The sequence below is a fragment of the Toxotes jaculatrix genome, chromosome 7, assembly GCF_017976425.1.
Source record: "Toxotes jaculatrix isolate fToxJac2 chromosome 7, fToxJac2.pri, whole genome shotgun sequence".
In the NCBI taxonomy this organism is placed as follows: domain Eukaryota; kingdom Metazoa; phylum Chordata; class Actinopteri; family Toxotidae; genus Toxotes; species Toxotes jaculatrix.
In genome coordinates, this window is record NC_054400.1 from 27,361,233 (window position 1) to 27,384,270 (window position 23,038).

General features: G+C 42.4%; 1 protein-coding gene across 1 annotated transcript in view; it reads right to left on the reverse strand.

Moving 5' to 3' along the window:
* The window catches only part of LOC121184486 (voltage-dependent N-type calcium channel subunit alpha-1B-like), a 55,375-nt gene that overhangs the window by 23,870 nt on the left and 8,467 nt on the right, over positions 1–23,038 (reverse strand). Inside the window, 14 exon segments of the mRNA XM_041042170.1 lie at positions 643–648; positions 1,252–1,335; positions 1,420–1,530; positions 2,039–2,203; positions 2,410–2,611; positions 4,252–4,389; positions 4,532–4,692; positions 6,048–6,144; positions 16,400–16,506; positions 18,620–18,679; positions 18,808–18,937; positions 19,564–19,684; positions 20,780–20,973; positions 21,993–22,741. Of these exon segments, the coding sequence (XP_040898104.1) occupies positions 643–648; positions 1,252–1,335; positions 1,420–1,530; positions 2,039–2,203; positions 2,410–2,611; positions 4,252–4,389; positions 4,532–4,692; positions 6,048–6,144; positions 16,400–16,506; positions 18,620–18,679; positions 18,808–18,937; positions 19,564–19,684; positions 20,780–20,973; positions 21,993–22,741 (2,325 nt within the window).

Genomic DNA, 23,038 nt, shown 5'->3' on the forward strand with positions numbered 1-23,038 from the left:
GACTGGCTGTAAACCACTCAGACTGGAAGAGAATGGTGAAACAGCACAGTGTCCCATATGATTACAAAATGTTCTGGGTTCTGTCTCACCTGGCACAGGTCTTTGATAGAGGCCATCAAGGAATGAAACGAGGTGCTCGGTATTTTAAGGCCCAATTTGGAGTAAATGCATTTTTTAAAAATTTCTTTCCAGGTGTAAATGAAGCAGAACGCAGGAAATTACAGACTCATTCACATTAATTTTGTGTTATGTCTGGTTTAGAATTTGAATTTAACAACTTTAAGAACAGCATGTACTCATGTGCAAATGGACTGTGAACACAGAGTTAAGGTGGTGGATGAGTTTGAGTCAGAAAACAGTTCTGATCTACAGTCTGTCTGCTGTTGTACTGATCGTGTGAAGAGTTTTGAAAACATCTGTCAGCTCATTCACCGTGTGCAAGAAGAACCATGTTTGAAAAGGGCTAAAGTCGGGATATCTGAGCCTGTGTGACATCAGCTCTGACCATTCTTCTTAGTGCCTCTCTCATGACCTCCCCACATTCATGGCAGTACAATACTAAATAGCTGGAGTAACATTTTATATGTTAAAGAAAACACTATGCAAGCTAAGAGCAGAAGATGGCAACAGAATGTCACTCACCGTAGTCTAGTGATGTTTGGGACCAGGGCATGGCAACACCAGTGACGACAATCAACAAGATGAAAATGTAAAGGGAGAGAGAGAAGGACAGAAAAATACAGAGATATAAAGAGAGAGAGAGAGGCAGAGTAAGGACAACAGAAAGGAAGAGGGAGGAGGGAGAAGCAAGAGAACAGGAACAGTCATATTGCACAACATAAACTGATACAGGTCAACAAATACACACATGTAAATCTGTCAAAGAAACTGTCAAACACAGAAAACACAGCAGGGTATTTGTCCAGTGTAAAGCACGCATTAAAGATTAGTCTCTGAGCTGGATTCAGAGAAGCCCTCAGCTCCTGTATCAGCCCTGTATGATAAATCCTGCCTATTAACAACAGACTCCCTCACAATCCTCCCCTCTCCCTGCGTCTAAAGCGATCAGGCTCCCTGGACCACTGCCACGTGATTGTCTTTGCTGATATGGCTGGTTAACTTGTTTGCTGAAAGCTTGCTGTACAGACTGTCCCTGCCCAAGCTCATTACCATGAGAGCAGTGCTGTATGGAGACAGTGCATTCAGCCTTGTTGAGGTGAGGGTGCAGTGGGTGGGGAAGGGTGCTCTTACATTGATTTCAGTCACCAGGATGTCAGTGATGCTGCCCAGCACTGTCACAAAGTCAAACACGTTCCAGGCGTCCTTCAGGTAGTTCTGAGAGACAGCAGTTGAAAATCATTAGTTTTTGTTTTTTTTTTAATTCAGGACATGAAGCTGTGCTCGGTAAACGTTACTCACCAGAGGACCAAAAGCAATGATCTTGAGGATACACTCCAGAGAGAAGAGAGTGGTGAAGACTATATTGAGGTTCTTCAGCATCGCTTCATAGAACTCTGGAGCTCCGTGGAACTGAAAGACAGAGGTGAGGGATGATACAGGGCACACTTCTGCTCATCAGGTTTTCCTTGCTGACTTGTAGCTGTAAGACTATTAAAGGAACAATTCAACATTTTAAGAAATAGGCCAACTCGCTTTCTTGCTGAGAAGATCAGCACCAGCGATGAAATACATGACACACAACCTGTTATTTAGTGTGTTTATGAGGTGCTAGTTTGCAGACTGTCTTTCCTTTGGACAGACACAGGCCGGCTGTGTCCCCTCTGTGTCTATTCTTTAGTCTTCTAAGCTAAACAGCTGCTAGCTGTAGCTTCATGTTCACTGCACTGACCTGAGAGCAGTATCCGTCTGAACATCTAACCCTCAGGGAGAAAGAGGCTGTGTCTCAAAATGTCTTTTCTTTCCTCAAGCTAATGAATCCAGGACTGACTTCATAAAAGATCTGAACACATCTGAACAAGCTTAACCCACTATATCAAATCTGCATTTAATTATTAACATCTTCTTCAATAGTTCTTACCTTCATCATGAGTACCACAGTGTTGAGAGCGATCATGATCATGATGGAGTACTCAAACGGAGCTGAGACCACAAACTTCCACATCCTGTACTGGAAGGACTGCGTGTTCTCTGGCATGTAGCGTGTCAGAGGTTTGGCGTTTATGGCAAAGTCTATGCATGCCCTCTGTAACAAAGACAGACACCACACCTCTGCTTCACTGTCTCCATTCAAAGAACACATGTGTTACTGATCATTCAGATTCTGCACTGATGTGAGCAGAGGGAATCGTCTGTGACCCACGGTCTGTGGCTGGCTGTGCTCAAACGTCTCAGACACTGGCAGCCAAAACAACATAAAGCTCTGAGCTGTCTGTCATGTCTGTGCTTTACCTCGTTCTTCTCCAAGCTGCACTCAGACAGGGCCTTGTCTCCCTGCTCCTGGAAGGTAATGATGATCAGAGCGACGAAGATGTTGACAAAGAAGAAAGGGAAGACCACAAAGTAGACCACATAGAAGATGGACATTTCTATCCGGTAGCCTGGACTGGGACCCTGGTCTTCAAAGGTGGCATCCACAGAGTGCTTCAGTACACTGCAGGGAGAGAGGAGCACAACATGAAGTCAGGAGGTGAGATACAGTAACACGTCCACTCTGTAACGTTATGCTCCAATGTGGCAATACAGCTCCACAGACTGAGCTAAAATTCATATGTTCTAAAAAACTTTACCAAAAAGAAGAATCTAAAAGTCTTTTGTGAATGTGTCATAGACATGAATTAATTTTCAGCATTTGTTATATGAAGGAGTATTTTGCCTAACCGTGTTAAGTTGAAAGTTGAATTTTAACCTGAAAGTTAAAATTCAACTTTCAGGTTATTAGCAGTGAGGTGTATATCATTGACAACTGCAAACAGACCAGGAGGTCTTCAATAATAAGGTCCCAATGGACAAGTGACCACCCCAACACTGTCTTATGACTGAAAGGTAATAGGTCAGTGTGTTCCTGTTGCCAACACCATTCTCTCCTCCAGCTCAATCTTTTCCCAAAAATAACTCCGTAATATTTCAGCTGCACCTGCAAACAAAACCCTCCAGCACTTTCTGCAACATCTGAAAAGCAACATCAGAGAAAGAACAAAACAATTCCCTCCTTTCACTGTAGGATACTGCCAGTGAAAGAATGTGTATCTGCATCTATGGGAAATGTGTGGAAATATGGTTACCTGATGAAAAACAGAATGGGAAAGGAGGTGTAATACCACTGCTCTTTCATTTCGGCACAGTGTTTATGAGATTTTTAAAGACTCAAACCCAGTTTGATGTCACTTTGACATTATCAGAGTGATTTTTCTCTGATCGCTTCCTGTAGGAGGAGGAGGAGGCAGCTGTTTTCAGAGAGAAAGCTCTGCCATGTTTCTCTGGAGCTGGAGCTGGAGACCAAACCGGATCTAGTTAGACTTACAAGTTTATTTAGACAGCACTTTTCAGAAGCAGTGGGCACAGTTTGTTTCCCCAAAAAAAGTGGCCAAAAAAAAAAATGAATGCAGCTTCAGTATTTCAGTGTTGGGAAAAATCATCCAATTCCACACTGTCTGCCAAGATCAGGCTCTTAACTGAAGCTACATGCTGTTGAAATATTTAAACCAAAGACTCCATGTGCTTTTTCTTAATGGCTGCATCATTTAAGCAGATGGAGATATTCGAGATGACGTGACCTTAATTCTAAACACACGATCCAAAATTCAGCCTCAGATTTTGTGAATCTTTGGAAATTTGGGGATCTCCACTAGAATTCAAAATAAAGCTCTGTGGGACTGAACCATGTTTGGCTGCGCAGAGGGACTTTGTAAAGACTGGCCTACTGCTGGATGAGTGGGACCGAACAGGTTAGATCTGTGTGAAATGATCCTTCAGTCTGAGCCCAAAGGAAAATGAAGGCAAATCCATGTCAGTTACATACAGATGGATCCACTCTGTACAGTACGTTATCAGTATTTTAAGTTGAATATCTTCCCTTTATTGTATTTAGATTAAGTTTTTGTAGTCTTCTGTTCCTACTTGCATTTTCAATGATCCAATTTTCCCACAGGAACCGTTAAAGTAACATTTATGAATCCTGGGTGAATCCTATTTTTTAAGGCGTCACATTCACCTCAGGTGAGTGTCATTTCCACTCTGACAGCATCACACACGTCTTTAACTCAAAGAGGGAGTCACATCCACTGCACTTACGTTGGCCAGCCCTCCCCAGTGGAGACAGTGAAGAGCGTCAGGAAGGCCCACAGCACATTGTCATAATGGAAATCATATTTTTTCCACTCTCGGGTCATGGCAGCTACCTCATCTTTGTCGTAGTCCAAGAACTGTCCTCTGGAAGATATGAAGACATAAATACAGCTGAGTGGGTATAGACAGGCATGAGGTCGGGTTTTGACCACACCGACGTTCGATGGTTCACAGTTAAAAAGTTGCTAAAATAAAAAATGAGGAAGTTGGGGGATCTTAGACCAACTTGCAGTCCTTCTCCAGGCCCTTGGACTCGTCTGTGCAGAAGAAGAATTTTCCTTTGAAGAGCTGAACTGCAATGACGGCAAAGATGAACATGAAGAGGATGTAAACGATGAGGATGTTCAGCACGTTCTTCAAAGAGTTGACCACACAGTCGAACACTGCCTGAGGACACACACAAACACACACACACACACGTTTCATTTGGGGAATAAGTGGAAAATTATTTCGGAACATGACAAAACATGAAAACTATTACCTGTTTTATCTGTTAATGGCATTTTTCATCTGAATTTGATTCTATATTAATCTCAGTGATACAAACATGCACCTTGTCCCAATAATGGGACAATTCCTGCATTAGCATGTCATTTATAAGGCGTGCAGCTAATAATCAATTCACGTGTGTAAGATCACTTTGCAACAACTCAAACACAGGGAGGATGGAAAAAAACAAAATGGAGCTGAGAGGAACAAACAAAGAGCAGAAAGGCTCAGCTTTCTGAGAGAAGCAGCTTAACAGTGTAAGTTACTCATACCCTATGCTCAACAAGATACCAGGGGCCTCATGTAAGAAGGATTGCACAGCTTTCAGATTTCATCATAGCACTATCTTCTAGTTGTGCCAAAGCTGCCATTCTTGCGCAATTACGCGTGACTTCACGCAGCCATTTATAGGGCAAATTATAGGGAATATTTGGGGGAACATATTCTGTGTATAAACAGAGTTTCTCGACTTTGTATTTTGGCACTATCAAATGACAGAGTTTGCGTGGTGGTACGCACACTCTCACGGCAGCTCGAAAATTTGAAAAAAATCCCCGCAGAGTTGATTTTTGTACATCCCGACGTGTGCGTGGAACATTGGCAACATTTTGATGCGTACGCACCGTTAGTACATGAGGCCCCACATGTATTGTGTGTAGGGTACAGGTACAGCTGGGGTCCGGTTTTCACAATGAGACAGATAAACTCTCATCTGATTTAAAACCTTGTTTTTTTTTTTGTTAATATACATGTAACAGATTTCTGCATTTTGCAGTTCAAACAAGCATGAATGAAAACAGCTGCTGTGGTTTCTGCTGAGCTCATCCAAAGTGATGGACTTAGTTTCTAAGTTTTTTTGTTGCCTCATGAAACAGAGCAGCACTGATGCCAATGACCACTTCTACATTATTATATTTATAATCCAAAGGTAATAAACAAATAAATAGTCCCTCACAAAGGAACTATTTTCTGTTGTTTTGAAAATGAAGCTGTATATTTGAACTGAAGTGGGAACCAATGGGCTTGGAACTGAGAACCACAGGGAAGATGGAGTAACACTGTTCGTCTGTTGAATTTTACAGATGAGGTGGTTATGGTGTATGGTGTAATCAGCATTTTCCATGTATGTCACAGATAATTCAAACTGAAAACAGTATTGTGGCAGTAAGATTGCCTGCCTTGATCACAGCTGAGACCTGCTAACCCGGTTAAATGAACCAAAAACAAACCAGAGAACAGTAAAGGAGCAGAACCTTGAGCTTCGGCAGACGTTTGATGGTCTTGAGAGGCCTGAGTACTCGGAGAACCCTCAGTGACTTGATAGTGCTGATGTCTTTGCCTTTGGTCCCCCTGTGGAAAGCAGCCACTGTTACACCACACACATAATTATCCACACACAGCCTGCAGTAATCAGATCTGTCAGTATTACTAATACTGATAAACAGCACATGTAGCAGAAATTGGTTTTCAGACTTTAACATCGTAGTCAGAATTCATTTGTAACTACTTTTGAAATGTGGCAGGATATGAATCAGGTGTGTTTAGATCAGCTGGGTTAATGAGACACACAACAACAACAGGTTTTTCTGGGTATCAACAAAAACATCAATGAGAAAAATGGAAAGTCTGGGGGAAACACTGTTATGTAAGGTATCCTGGTTCATGCATAATGCTCCTAATGCACAGTGCTCAGGGCATCAGTACGAGTGTTAGGCTGGGCAGAGAGGAGGCCAATCTTTGCAGCCAGTGTAACCCTGTGACTGGCTTCCTATACGTTATCCTGTCGCATTACCTTGGTAACTACACCACTGATGTTAACCATTTGATATTAAGAAATGTAGCTGGCACTACTCTAATTTAATTTACCAAGACACATTTTCTTCTTCATACATGGATGAAAATGTCTAGTATTTCTAGGATACCATGGCGGAGAGAGATTTTATACTTAAAGGAACAGTTCAACCTTTTAGGAAATACACTTGTTCGCTTTCTTTCAGAGACTGAGATGAGAAGATTGATACCAGTGTTATGTCTGCGTGTTAAGTGCAGAGCTGGAATCATCACCTCAACACCTGTCTCACTGCCTGTCTTATGTTCAGCAACATTTTTTTTCAAGAGAATGAAGTGCTGCATTTAAGTACCATGCTAGAGGGAGGTGGTCAGGGTGGGTGGTAGATATACAAAGTGCAGGACTGGTCCACCTATGTGTGCTCACTTCCAGAGTCCTGCATGCAGCCATAGAGCAGTCTGGTTTCTCCCTGTATGGAGCTGACCATTCTGCCATTGTCTGACTCCATGTTAACAACTGCTGGTGCCTGGATGGTCACCAGCTATCACAATCCTGCTCTCTGGACCATGAGACCCCCATGTTTCAGATCCAGACCTTAGTGCCATGTCCAGGAGTTCTCATCAGCTAAAATAGTACAAGTACAGACTCCAGCGTAAGCAAAGTAATGAGATCATGGTCAGATGTGACAAACAGCAGGTTAATGGACAGCCTGGACTGCATCATCTGGGACGTTTGTACAGACTCTTGTTCTTTTACTGGTGAACACAGTGACGTCTTATTTCAGTTACAGTGAAGATGTTGCGGCCTCTCATCTAAGCCAGTGACTTTCTATAGTAACAGCAAACCCTGGTTTAACACGGGTCTTAAAGCAGTGTATGAGAACAAAATGCTGCTTTTCAAAGTGGAGATAAAATTCTGTATAAAGCTGCCAAATACTGTATGAAACAGAAAGAGCAGAGCAACAAGCAAGAAGGTAACACAAAGAGAAACTGGAGGATAGAATTCATAGTGGGGACGGTGGAGGGATGAGGAAATGTTTGCAGGAGATAACAGATTTGAAGAAGGGAAGGGACGAGTTCTAGGATAATTTAAAATTAGCCAGTAAATGAAATGAGTTTTAACATATTTTAACCTCTATTTTTAATGGGTTCAGGTCTGTCGGTCATCTCAAGGATCCAGCTGTGGTGCCTGGGCCTAAAAAACAGGTTTCCTCATCTGTATGTATATTGTTAACTGATTACAGTTATGAATACAGTTAATCCCAGAGAAACTCTTTTGAAGCTTCTGGATTCTTGACTTGTTGCAGGAAGGAAAACTTCCAACTTTCTGCTGAACCCACATACAATTAACTCTGAGCCTCCACAGAACTGGTGCCTTTCTCCACTGCTTTACACAAATGACTGGACAACCTGTGATGACTCAGTTAAAATATTTCAGTTTGCTGATGATGCCACAGTGAGGAAATACCCTCTGGGAAGAGGGTCAGTGGTAAACCTGTGGCATTTAAAGGTACATTTTGATTTGAGTTGTCTTTGTAATTATTTATGGTTTATGTATTTTTATTATGTTCAGGTTCTTCAACCTCCGAACTTTAGGTTGTCTTCTGTGTCTATTTTACTTTACAAATATGCCACAAGGCTGCAGGTGCATGAAGCAACAAAGTGCACAGGGAGAGAGGGAGAGAGAGAGTAGAGAAAATAGCAGAAGCTTCAGTATAAGTAAAGGACTGGTATTGGTCTTTACATCTAACTCTCAGAAAGAAAGGAGAATAAGCCTGTTTCCAAGAAACTGTTCCTTTCACAGCCACTTTAGAATCATTATGCACATTTTAGCCATATCTTATACCACAGAGTGGCCTGCAAAAACATAATCACTTTTTTTCTTTTCACTTTTTTCTTTTTTGTTTTTCCACTGTTTTCCACTGTGAGTAGAATATTCACACAGCAGCCCAGAGAATCACTGACTTTACCCTCTATTATAATCTACTATAAAGCAATATGTTGTAGAAAGGCCGAAACAGCTGATTCTATCAAAAACAAAACATCCAAAGAAACAATAAATGGTAAAATATGTATTTTACTATATTTATAATACATGACTGTATGGGGTTGGAGGGAATACGTTTAAAGCACACTAACTGGGGTATGTGAGACTAGTTGTGATGTTATTCCTGAGCACTAAACACTCCACTATACAGGCAGCCTCACACAGGGACATGCACCCCCCCCCCCCACAACCATTCAGCTGTGTGTATCATGTAATCCTGGTTTACATGAACAAGTCAGTGTGAAATCTGTGTGTGAACATGCAGTCAGTCAGGTAATTCACAGGAAGGCTTCCTTTGTCCTTTAGTTAAAGGAGGACTCCATTGTTCTCCATGCAAATCTGATCATACTTGAGACTGTGCATCAGGGATCTTAATCAACAACATGTCCAGTGGACACCTCAGTGATTAAGATCTTAAACTAATCTGCTACTGAAAAGGAAAAAAAAACAAAAAACTAAACATTTTTTTTAAATTTATCATGTCACTGTCTGGGGTGAGATGTTTGAATAAACCTCTGTGAGTTTCATCTTTGCAGTTTCTATTTCTTTTCTTCTGTTTATTCAGCGATTTTATGACTTTGTCAGAAACACACGATGAGCACAGAGTCTGATAGAAACTGATCAACTTACCACTGCACAGCAAGTAACAACAGATGCTTCTCTCATGTGTCTGAGGTGGATTTTCTAGGACTAGGACAAGCTAACACCAGAATTTGTCTATACTGGAGACTGATGGAAAATGAATACACGTATGTCAAAGTGACAACAATACCCAGAGCTCATTAGAGAATAGTATAAAACAGTATATCAGACTGACTCTCAACAACTCTCCCTGCCACATTCTTATGACACTAAAGCCTTTAAAGCCTTTCTTTTTTTTTTTTTTAACCAGTTTCAGCCTCTTACCATGAACGATGGGATCATACATGACCACAACATTCTCGGCCAAGGTTTGAAGAGTTGACATATTGATGTCATTGTGTTTTTGCTGGTGCTATTTTTACTGATCTGAAGTGGGCGGAGCTCAGTTGGACACCAAAAAGGATCCAAATGAGGATTTGCACTATTTGAATCAACATCCCATTACAGTTGTAGGGTTGTTACGTTTTTTTTTTTTTGTGTTAAAGTATTATTAAATAACTATTATATTTGGTGTGACACTAGATCCACTGTAGTTTCCTCCAGTGGAAGCTGCAAGGTCATCAACAGAGGAATTTGTAAACAGCTAAGTCTTTATCAATACAACATCCTTCGTGTCCTTCTCTGTACTCACAACACGGCAGAAGGCATTGGCTCCCAACACTACTGCAGTGTAATTCCAAGATAATAGTCCTAACCCGTCAGTTGTGGGGCATCAGGTACAAAAATAAACATCGGGCTAGTTTCCTCCCGTGTGGTGAGTCATCATGGAGGACAGTGACACAGCATCTGTGACACCTCACACCATGTCTTGACAAAAAGACGTGACATCCTTTTGGTTCCTGCTCTTGGTTAGTTTGCTCAGTAGTACATCGTGTTTCTATAGCTTTTCTGAATGGCCACACTCAGTGGCAGGGTAAAGTTCCTGCTGTCATAGAAAGACATGATAAACCATAGAAATGGGAATAAGTTAATGGATGCACGTTTAGCTTAAAGGTTCACATGATGCCGCAGTCATTTGTAAACATGTAAAGTGATGGTGGAAGCTGTGTGAAGAATAATAAAAAATAAAAAAAAAGCTTGAGATCAAGGTTCAAACCCTGTCTACTTCCTCATCCCATCACACCTGACCAATCAGATGCTAACTGACAGATTCAATTTCCATTCTCATTCTTTAGGTCACTGCCTAAATATCTTGACTGCAGATGAGGGCGGGAACACAGACAGACTGCCCAGCTCCTCCTCAGCCCAGGGGTCCACTACCACACCCACATTACTGCAGAGGCCACACCAATTCATCTGTTGACCTCACGGCCCATTTTACCCTCATTTGTGAACAAGACAGAGAGGTACTTGAACTGGCAGACCAGGGTGGTTTTAAAAAAGGGAGCTGATGGTATGTTCCAATTATTGCTGTAGCATATTAGACTGCTCAGCCTCCATGGGAAAGCTTATCAGTTATGGTGCCACAGGCTCTGTAGAAGCCCTAAAATGACCCTGGACTCCACAGCAATTAGCTCTGGTGTAACAAACAGCGTGGCATCCATGTGATACGATGACATGGCTTCTGTCTTCCTCTGTGGCCTTATGAGGTCCCTTTACTCCAATCACAACCACATGCAACAACTTCCATGCTCTGATGCACATTAGTCTAGCATGCCTTTACAGTGACCAGGGGGCCAGAGTGGTTTTAGACCAGACACTCACACATTTACAAAGAGGACTAAGGGAACAACCACATAAGATATTCTGATAGCTTTCAAAGAATACCCCTCAACACCCAGATACAGCCAGGAAACAGGAGAGAAAGTGAGATTGGACTAGTTTCAGTGGCTAAAATGTGACGCTTATGGGGATGTGAAGGTTCAAATGATAATGAGGACATCTGGCTCAGATGAGGCTGAGGCCACAACTGTTCATCATCATATTCCTGGACTGGGAACAGAGAGCTGGACCCTGAAAACAAAATCCCTCTTGCAACTCTCTCAACACTGCTCTGTTTTCACTTCCATTACAGTCCAGAGTCTGTTTGTCTCAATTTCTCCCTTTCACTCTCACTCCATCCTGCAGAGTATGGCCTGTAATATTCAGCAGGCCAGCTGCATTCAAAAATAATTTAAAGGACAGGTTCAGATTTCATTCATTGCACACTAGATATGAAGCATTACACTCATAGAAGCGGTAAAGTAAATATGTGTTAATGTACAGAAGCCAGTGGGCGAGACAACTGAGGCAAAGACACACGCATGTGAGCTGAAAAGGTTTCACATTGATTGTGTGTTCAACACCCACTGGCCATGTTCCTTAGTGTCCCATTATTTGACATTAGCCAGAGCTAATAGTGGGGTTCAGAAGTTGTTACTAGCTATCTTCACTGGCTATCTTCACTGTGGTGGTCATATGTAGCTTTCATTGCTGGCACTGTGTCGCAGCAACAAAATCAAACTACATGAAACTACCAGTGATTTTCCTCAGCTGTGTCTCACACAGTGAAATTTGTACTAAAAGCACTTTGTGAGATGAAAAGGCTTCAGCTGAACTTCAGAAAGGCATTTCTGCACAGAACAAGAACTGGACTCACTTCATGGTCAGTGTAGAGAGAAAGAACAATTACAGTAACCAGTAACCCTCTAAAACTACATATGACATGTGAGTATGAGAAAATCTGAACCAGTCCTTTAAAATGTTTGTTCTTAATTTTTTCAGGTTGAGTAAAAAGATAAAATAATAAAAGAACAGATTTATTATCTATTGTAAACACATTATTTTGGTTACATTATTGTATCCTATAGGGGGGAGACCGTAGTGTTAGAAATACTAAACTGATCTCGCTCTTGTATTATTGTATTAATAATGGGATGTGAGGTAAATAATCTTTAGCCACTCACATTTTCAACAGTAAAAATGTCCATATTTACACTCTTGGTGTCTTAAACAGCAGGAAGTAGCCCAGTTATCATACATTCCCCAAACAAGTGAAGGATTTCCTTCTATTCACTACATGTACTGTGGTTTTTGTTTGAGTGTGACCTCACCACAGTGAATACTGACGGCTGCTGCTACTCTTCATAGGATTCCCCGCAATGTATTCACTTTGCTTTTCTCAACCAACAATTATAAACACAAACCTATATTTTTTTTCTGTTTTGTGTGATTCATCATTCATTCACCTCCTAACAACCTTCCACTGGCTACCTGTTCTCCGTGCTGGCAAACACTGGCTGTATGTGTACTGTGGGAGGTGGGAGGTGTTATAATGCTGTTACTGTGGTACCTGATGTTACTCAGGTTGGAAGAAGGGAAATTCTGTGTGAACAGACCTGAGTTTGCTGACAGTGGATGTTGTGAACAAAGACACAAAAATATTGCTTTTTAAAGACACTGACCTCAAAATGACAGGTTTCATTCCAAGATGCATTATAAAGAATTTCTTTAAACTATTTACTACCACACTGATTATCACTGGCTATTACTGAAACTGGATACTATTAAAATAATTATCAAGTTCATTTAAAGAACTCTTCTTTATTGTTTATTGAAGTCATGATTTCTACTTAATAGAAAATAAATACAGGAAAATATTTCCACCCCAAAAAAGGGCAAAATAGCATTTTGGAATGAAATGGCCAAAACCATGGATGGTGTTGGGAGGCAGAGGCAGGTTTCAGTTGAAAGCTGTCAGACAGAGGTTACTGATGTGTTAAAACGGCATTTGATTCACTGTATGTATGGGTTTAATATATTATACATGGAGCTGATCTAAGCATAGGAAGAATGGTACTTAGAGAGGGTTGGATTTGAGGGAGGAGGGTTGGGGTAAGGTATGGGTACAGGGTGAGGAGTCAAGGAGGAGGTCGAGGTGGCATAGGAGGGTTCCCCACCTGGTCACACCTTGTTGCGATCTACTTGGGGGAAAACAGTGGTAAAACAAGGTACAGCACGTTTATGGATGCTTCACACATACAAACAAAATAAAGCATATGTTTGCATCAGATGACAACACCATAGTTTCCATTAATGAAAACAGATGTAAAACTGTTCATATTTTGGTTGGTAGCAGACAACTGTGTGAGGAAATCCCAGTAAAGAATAGGCCCCACAGTGGATCCAGCTACAGGCCACGTGAGGCCACGTGAGGAGAAAACAGCAGCTGTGCTTGGATGCTGAATGTGCCTGTTAGTTTTGGAGGTAGCCTATCACTGAAGTCAAACACAAATCAGGACTGTTGGTTGTTGAAACAGGCATTTGTTCAGCCCTTGTTCTGTAATTGTACGCTGCTACAACTTCTCAGTCTCAACCAAAACATCACATAATAAAAAGCAAATGCCAACAAAGGGCTAAACATGAGATAATCTAAATAATAATACTAATAATTCTAAGAAAACAAATAGAAATATCATCCCAGCCCTGAAAAACAGGTTATCTCTAGCACCTGAAGCTGACATTAAATAGCAGTATTGCACTTTGCAGCATCAAACATGAAATGCACCAAAAAGTTGCAGACTAAGCTCAACACTTTCGAGGTTCCAGTAGGTGAGATGACACATTCACAGATACAGTTCTGATGGAGATGCTATGGTTTGTTGTCCTTGCCACAGGCAGTCGATCAAATGGAAATCAGGCAGCCCGAGCTCCGGAGACATGCATGGTGAGTGAATGGCAGCTGTCAATCAAACAAGGCTTTCTATTTGTAACTGCCAATGTGGAAGTGACCTGGTGCCAAACAGCCTTTGCAAATAATTTGTCTGAGTTTGATTTAACCTGCTGAAGAATCTGAGTGGGACGAAGAACAAGGCAGAATCACAACCAAGGTGATCCTAAGTGTTCTATAGTAAATAAATCAATGAGCCATATATTATGAAACTGAATTTCATCCTGTTTCTTTTTCCAACCACAGAGATTACTGCAGATTAATATCACCCAAGGCATTTATTTTAAACTTTTAACATCCTGGGATAATGTCTCCTGATTTTCTGATCACAAATTTTAAAAGAAATTATCTTAAATATGCCAAATCCATTATATTGTCCTAAAACACCCAGGATAAAGCTGCATGTCTGGGTAAAAATTAAATGTAGAGCTCATCAGTACTAAGCATGGCAGGAAAAAACGTACTGTTCTAACATAACATCGTCTGGCAGCCTAGCTCATGTACTTGCTCATATATTTAAACAGTATGTTTTGACTTTTAACATCACATCAAAGGGCTTTTAGGATTAGGATGAAATAAAGTATCTAGGAAACAGCTGTCTGTGGTTGCTGGAATGTAAAAGGTAAAAGGAGCTGCTGATATGTGGTAACATCCAGGACCAGCTTCCACATACCATGGATGTGTCAGTCCTGAATAACCATTAACCCCACAAACCAATGTAGTTAGTTAATGATATGCTAACTCTTTTCCCTGTAACTAGTGCTAGGTTACCATGTAGATAGTTAAGAAGTTAGCATCATTTCATAAGGTCTTACTTATTTAATATTGAACACTTAGACAGGCTGTCAGTCCCTGAAAAGTTCTGTATATGAAAAAAAAAAAGTATTCACAAATGCTATTCAGCACCATATCCAAACCATATGAATATATCTCCATCTGCAGCAGGATGTTGAGTCACTCGGATACAGGCTAAGTAGGAAAGTATAGAATAAACTGAATGGAAATGGAAATGACGGGGCAATATGGTCATAGGGCGGTCATTAAAAACCTACAGCTAACAGCATACATGTCATAAGTCCATCTGATGTGCATGCTAAGATCACAGAGAAGGCTGATACTCCCTGAGACGTACTCATGCCCTGCGACAGCAGCCTCGGGTGAATTAATAACAGGGAATGTGAAATTGATGGTATCATTCCAGCCTAAGCAGAGCCGCGTCGAGGCAAAGTGCTGATGAAAATACTTCCCATCAGAGGCTCGAGGAAGCTAAGGATGATGAACGCGCAGGTCACATGCCCCTCTATAACAGAGGAGAGCATGGAGGAAGGACCTTTAGCCAAGCACATGAGGGTCAAGTACAGGAAGGTCTTAGGTGGACGACGAGATGGGAATCTGTCCCAGGCGCAACCGTGAACACTGCAAAATACACACCCGTCCACACAAGCAATTTCACTCCACATACTGCATTGCCTTACAGTCGTTTCAAGGGAAAATACACCTGCTGAACACCACAGCTGATAGTGATGCATCTTGTAATGCTTTAGGTTCAGGTTGAACTAAACCAATTCATATTTACTTTTCTGAAACAAACTCTGTTTTTTTTTAAATGTTTTTTACTCTTTTCTGTGAAAGACGTAAGACTGAATATGTGAGGAAATGACTTGGTTTTGCAGTGGGAGTCATGTATGTTTTCTCTCGCACATACATACACACAGAGAATGACACAGACAAGCAAGGTGAGAGAGATAGAGGAGGCATTACCCCATGAAGCTCCTTCACAAAGATCCCAGCACAGAAACAGGGAGAGGATCATGTCAATAAACACACAGCACAGCACAGCACAACACCACAACACACACACATAGACACTACTGACTCACAAATATAACGCAACAATAGAACTGTCACATAAAAGACTGTCACCTAAAAACACCATACTGATGATTATATTTTAGTCTTCTGACTGGGCTCTGTGGGTTGACAGTGTCAGCCTTGTGGATCCATACGATGACGTTTACATAACGCAAGCTCAGCCATCCAACCTGGGATGAGTCCATCAATATGACTCTCATAAAAAAGGGATGTTCACTAATTACTGGATCCACTTACGTTCAGCATCTGGCTGAACTGGCAGGGTAGCAGACGGACAGGGTCCCACATGTTTACAGAACTTGACTTGTAAGACATAATCACTTTGAACAAGCTTTTGCTCTGTAGCAGGGCTTTGCCAAAAGATGAGCTCACCTTCCTCTACTGTTTAATTACCTTCTGGTTTACAGTTTAAACACACTGGTCCTTTTTCCTCTATTGAACATGTGGCAGACTAAAAGCTGCACCACAGGTTTCTGCCCCCCCCGCCCCCCACCGTCCAAACATACTCCAACATTTCTCACTGAGGTTTGGTTTAAGATTTGGATTAACAACTTACAAACTGGAGACGACTCATTTTATGACAAAAAGGTAGGAGTTTTTGAACTTACGAAAATGCAAAAGCCACCAGCGCCCCACTGACCACTATGAAGTCCAGAATGTTCCACAGGTCTCTGAAGTAGGATCCAGGATGAAGCAGCAGGCCCAAGTCCACCATCTAAACCAAAAACACCACTGTTATGTCGTTTTATTCATTGTTTAATTCATTTTATTTTAGGATGTTTAATAGGATTAAATTTCAAATGATTTAAATCACCTTAATTCTGATATGGAACTATGTTATTAGACCTGTACTGGGTGAGTCTGCTATACTACTATAGTGGTTGATGATCACTGATTAGACTTAATTAATAATAATAAAAAAAAGTCATAAAGCATTTTAATATTAATCACATCAGACTTTTAAAGTCTGCTGTAATTAAAGTAAAGGGAGTGGAAGAAGCGAGGCATAAAGGTGCTGTGGGACGGGGTGAAGCAGAGGCTGTCAGCCTGCAGAGGGCAGAGAACAGGCGCAGAGGGAGAACGAAAGGAGCAACTTTCCTTGTGAGAATCCTTTCAAGCACACTGGAGGACAAGAGGTGCGGGAAGCTGGAAATTACCCGAAGCCGAGCTTGAAAAACTCAAAGTGCCGTACAGCAAAGGCAGTCCCATTAGGATCACCCAGCTGGTTCCTGTGAGGTGACAGAGGTCATCAGAATGGATGAACGTAGAGGGGAAAATTTTCTTTTCTATTATGGCCAAGAGGATGAACAGATCCAGAGGGCCAAGAGAGAGAAAGGCGAGCTGCATGTTGTGTGGCTGGATTTTAATTTTAATTTTTTTAATTTTTAATTTTAAATGCATATGGCTCTGTTCCCCAGCAACATTGCTCTGGAATTTTTCAACATGCCTGTTTGAATCAGAGGCTTGGTAGTGAAATGCTTCAAGGATGTTTGAATGTGCTGTTCCCTCCAAGATTTCACCACAAGCTGGCCACAGCCAGAAGTAGGCATCACAGACAGATTGTTGGAGGAGCGAAACTACCATCAGGACAAAGGCTTCTGCCACTGAGACGCTATATGGACAACATCACAAGCGTACTCCAGAAATCAGGATGCACATCATGACTGCTGAAGAGGCTAGATAAGCTTGTGATGCGCTGGAAAGAAGATCAAGCCCTTCAAGACGCAAAGTCTGTTTATCCGAAAAGGGATCAGAAGAGATGACATATTTTGCAGGTGGGGAAGAGATTCTCGGACAGGGAGACGGGGAGAGTAGCTCAGAGACAGATTTCAGATGGCCTTTCAAGTATCAACCAGAGCCAGCACCCTGGCAAGTATGAAGTATGGTGTTACCAATTCAATGTGCATTTCATTTTAAAATGAAAGAGGTCAAGCAGGCTGGAGGATGCTGTGAGGAATGATGGACAGCCCAGCTGTCTCCAGCACATCCTGTCAGGATGTATGACGGCAGTATGTTGAGGAAACTGGCTGAAGTGATTGAGACATGCAGGCAGAACCAAACAGCAGACCTTCCTCTTCAGCCAAGCATCTCATTCAGTTCATCAGGTCTGGTGAGAGTGCCAAAGGCCTCTGCCTAAGAGAATCAGCAAGACTCCTCACACCTGGGAAAGCAGCTCCAGTTCCTGAGGGAGACAACTGGCCCAACACAGAAGTCATGATACCATGAGAGGAGGGGTTAGAGGCTGCCGATGAGCGAAAGCACTCAAAGTACTCTGGCCTGGCAACCGAGTGTAGAGAGACTGGATGTTGGGCCTTCCTTCACCCTGAGGAGGCGGGATGCTGGGATTTGTCAACTTCTCAACATCTAGAGTTCTCAGTGAAATGGGAGTGACAGGGAAAAAGCACTGACAAGCTATTCAAGATCTGGCGGAAGAGGCAGTGAAGGGCAGCTTTTGGGTGTAGCTCAGGCAGAAGCATAGGAGTAGGGGCCCAGGAAACACCGTGGGTATCAGCAGGGGGGTGGCAGGGAGATGTACTGGGGTTAAAGGAGAGAGACATTTAACATTTATAAAGTGTTAATTTTGAACTACCAATGGGTTTAAACACCACTGTGTTAGAGTAATCAGTGACACACAGTAAATGATGATGATTTTAGATGCACTATAATTGTCACAGTGACGTAAGGTCCTGGCACTGACTGCCTCCCCGTCCTCTCCTCATTCATCACTTCAGTCTGTAGACAGTTTAACTCAAGAGGAAGAAAAGTGCAGTGAAAGACAAAGAGACACTGAGGTTATTTCTCTTTTAATGGTGCATGTACATGCTTACCTTTATCACCATTTCAAAAGTGAAAACACCAGTGAAGGCGTAGTCCAGATATTTGAGCACCTGCAGAAACAGAGACTGCATTAGCACTGCATAATGTATATGTACATATGTATAGGTGTGGAATAATCAAGTGTATAATATGCATGTAGTGTGCATTTGAGTGTATGTTTATGTGCACTGTGTCTCACATTGTTGCGAGGGGCATTTGTCCAGACAGGGTCCTCTGCTGCTAAAGCGATGCTGCTCATAGCTATGACAACCAGGATGGACATCTCAAAATAACGCAGGGTCACAATGTAGTGACACAACCGCCTCACCCTGCGGAGAAGAAGGCAGGGACAGACAGACAGACAGAGGGAGACAAACAGATTTAACAAAGATTGAACTGTGGCAGCAGCTTCTGTTTCCTCACCATTTATTATTAAAGTCTAAAGTTATTAAGTCTAAATCTTAGGCTTTAAATAAAGCCAGGATCTCAGTCACTTCATCAAGGAAAATGTTTAACAAAGACAAAACCAAGTTCTCATAATGACACCAAACTGAGCACATCCTTGCTTTTTCATTCAAGTAAGAAAAACAAGCTGTCAAACAAGTGAAGAAATACCAGGATATTTACTATACACAAGCACTGGAGGAATATACGATGGAAATCATGATGCAGATTAATCATTTAAATGTTTCAACAATACTGTATGAATGAAATGAATTGAAACACTGGCTTACAAGAGGCCACAGCCATGAATATAACCTCTCATCTGACTGTGTCGATATAACTAGATACTGTCACTCTGACTTCATAAATAAAGGTCATCTAAATCAGCAGAGAGCAAGTTTATAGATATGAAATAAAAGAGCTGCCCAGTCTCTGAAGGATCCGACTTCCATCACATACTGGAGGTTCTACAACAAAAAGTGAGTGGACAAACAAGGCTGAGGGGACTCACGGATTGGTCTGTCCAAAGATGAACATAGAACTGTAAGGCAGGATGGGTTTGGGTCCACTTTGACCGAGGTCCTCCAGGGTCTTCTCATTCATGGGCATTGTCTCACAGTCAATACTGTTCACTGGGAAGACAGACAGTTCAATTGCAGCAACAATCTGAGAACATGGTGGTATTGAACAGAGTGGAACAGAAATTAGATCTCTTCTTTGTCCTCTTCTAGAGCCCGTACACAGCCTGTAGACTCTTTACCATTAACATTTAACCAAACACAGGCTGTCACAGATACATGAGCAAATCAAAATTCTTTGCGATGGGAGTTGTCAGTCTCCAGTGACCTGCTGTCACATGTTTTGGTCATGTATCAGGATCAAGGTGCCAACCACAGACAATAATGTTCCCAGTTCACATCCAGTCCTGTGTTGCATGTTGCTCCCCATTTTTCTTTCCCTCATTTCCTGCTATCTCTATACTGACTTATAAAAATTTATTTAATATAAAGATCCTATTCTTTTCTATGGGGATCATTTTTCATATAAGCAAGAAACTGGTCATCTCAAATGGATAAACTCAACTTTTTGTGGTTTATTTCCAGTCCAATTTAATTTTACTATTATTACTATACTAGTTTTATTCATTTAATCTTTTTTGTCAACTCGCCATATACATTTTTATTTTTGCCTTTTAGAATTTCAGTGTACAGAGAGCTGTACACCACACAGTTTAACACCTGAATGCCAAAGAGGTGCAATATGATTGGCCCAGACGCCAACTCCAGGTCTGTTACAGTCCGAGGCTGGAGCAGATCCTGTCAGTGTGTGAGCTGCATGAGGGCGTCTCAACCTTCCCAGGTGTACAAACACATGAGTAATTAAGCCCTCTGTTTGGTCTCAGCATGCTGGTATCCCCGACATGGTGTTCCTTTGGCTCAGAGGAGTATTTCTTTTTGTTTTTCTTTTTTTGCAATTTTCTTTTCCCGTTTTATTTCTCATGTCTTTAAAACTTAGAAACTTAAAACAATAGAAATCAGAAAAAATAATTTCCTAAGGCCAAATATTCAATCACTATTCAATCTCTATGAAAGGGAAAAGACCTGATGAATATCTACATCTGTCTAATCTGTATTTGAATTCTCTGTGAACTGTTCTTGCTTTAACTGTGGCTATGAATAAACCTTCGAGTATTCTGAGTCACATTATATGTGCGGCTTGATACTGACTTTGTATGAGGGTGGTCTCTCCAGGTGGGGAGGTGATAGTCACAGGAGGAATTTGGATGGAGCTTCGGCCAGTTCGTTGGACATTCCGCTGTTTGTCTGAGTCCTCTGGTCCGTCAGGAGGCCAGTTGGCCCCCTTAGAGTCCTGCTGAGGGGAGATGGCTAGGGACTCCCCCTCTGAGTCACCAAACCTGTCCCTAGAACAGAGACAGGAGTTTAGATATTAATATACAGAATATTCTCAAATAACATCCCATTCTTAAGTCCCTTCAGGGAAGAAATGACTGTGCTACTTGTCACCACTGTCAGTGACATTTAGTTTGGCTGAATAAAAGCTGTTGGATCTGGATAAACATTTACAGAGCAGGAGAAACACCATTTTGTCACCTCCCCCGCCAAGCCTGCAGTCTCCCTTTCCCTGTGTATGGAGACAGGTCTGCTGGACTCAGAGCAGACCCCACCACCAGCTGCATCCCATCCTGCAATCAAGACTTCCACAAAGACCCAGCTCTGCCACTACCACCATGGTACCACTCTAATATATATTTTGCTTGTTGCCTTGTTGCTTAATCTGTTCTCCTCTTCCTGCAGTCCTGTCTGCCCCTGTCTCCAGCGGCCCAGCTTCCCACTGTCTGGACACTCTGGTGGGTTCAGCCCTGGCTTTTTCCCTAAGCCACCAGCCCAGTCCCACACGCTCCCAGCCATCCCCTCTGGCTCAAATCCCATCCCTTTAACCCTGCAATAAATACTCTTCTATTCCGCTCCAGTCTCCTCTCCTCCCTGTGTTGTGCACTTGGCTGGAAATTGTCCATAACTCATTCACGATCTGTCCAATCATCATAAATCTTGGTAGATATTTTCAGACTGGATTTGGGAGTAGGCCTACCAAAGCATCCTGAGCCTCACTGATAGTGGACGCCACAGATACCAAAAACATGTATCTCAAAACCTAGAGGACAGGTATTAACAAAAATCTGGAGTAACATGTTGTGTGGTGCATGTGGGCGTGGTCCGTGACTGTTACCAAAGAAAAAACAAAACAAAAAAACAAACAGATACTGAATGAATATTGAATGAATTCTTCACCACTAATCAGCTACAGCATGACAGAAACTACAACTGGCTTAAATGAGCTTAGAGCCCTCAAAGTCCCAAAGTCTGTTCAGAGGAAAGAGTGCTGACTGTGTGGTAGCTTTGATTTTTCAATCCTTTTTACCTGTGACCATGAGTCTTCTCTCTTTCGTTGGACTCCTCTCCCTCAACTGTGGATTGGCCCCTGGATCCATGAGTCCGATGTCTCCTCCTCTCTCCATTGGCACCGCTGTCTCCCCTGGAACTCCTGTCCCCATCCCTGTGAGAAGAACGTCCATCTTTGTGCCGGGATCTTCGCTCTCCCCTCCCTCCACTGTTCACTGTCCCGTTGCCCCCTCTGGACTGCCGGTGTGAGTGATGCTCTCTCTCGCTCGTGACTCCTCCACCTCCGCTGTCATCCACCGAGCTCTGATGGTGATGCCTCCTGCCTCCCTCTCGGCTGCGGGATCTCTCGCTCTTCCCCTCTTTGCCCCGACTGCCATCATAATCTCTGGAGCGACTGTGATGGACGTGGTGTCTCCCACCAGTGTCACCGTTATCATTTGTCTCCTCTTTATTTCTGGTGCGGTCCCTGTCTCTGTGGCGGTGGTGGCGGAGAGGCTGGTGAGGCACAGGAGGGTCGGCGGCAGTCTCAGCCTCCTCTGGCATGCAGGGCTTATGATGGTGGTGCTGGTGGCCGCCCAGCGTAGGCCCGTCGCAGGGCTCAACAAGCAGTGGCCGGTCGTGGTGGGTCTTGTGGGGGGCCGAGGACAGACGGAGGCGCTCCTCAGGCTCCAGTTCACTGTACAGGGCCTCACAGCTCGCCCGGTTCTGCCTCCTCAGCTGGTTGGCCCTCTGCTCCCACACCGACATTGTCTTCATTGACTTCTGCTGCTCCTTACTAAGGGAGGGGCAGAAGAAACAGACAAATCAAAACCACTGAAAACATTGACACCACAATACAAAATCCCATGTAAATTATTTACCAATCCCTCTACTTTGATATCGGTGACAGAGTTTTTTCACAACACTTGTCTTTTCTACAAAGGATTTAAGCATTTCCAATGGATACACTGGCAGGCACGGTTTTCTATTGAGTTGTGACACATTCAGTATGTATGTACTTTATACTTCATGGCACATAAAACCTGCAGTATATTTCATTTTATTTATATATGGCACACATAGTCC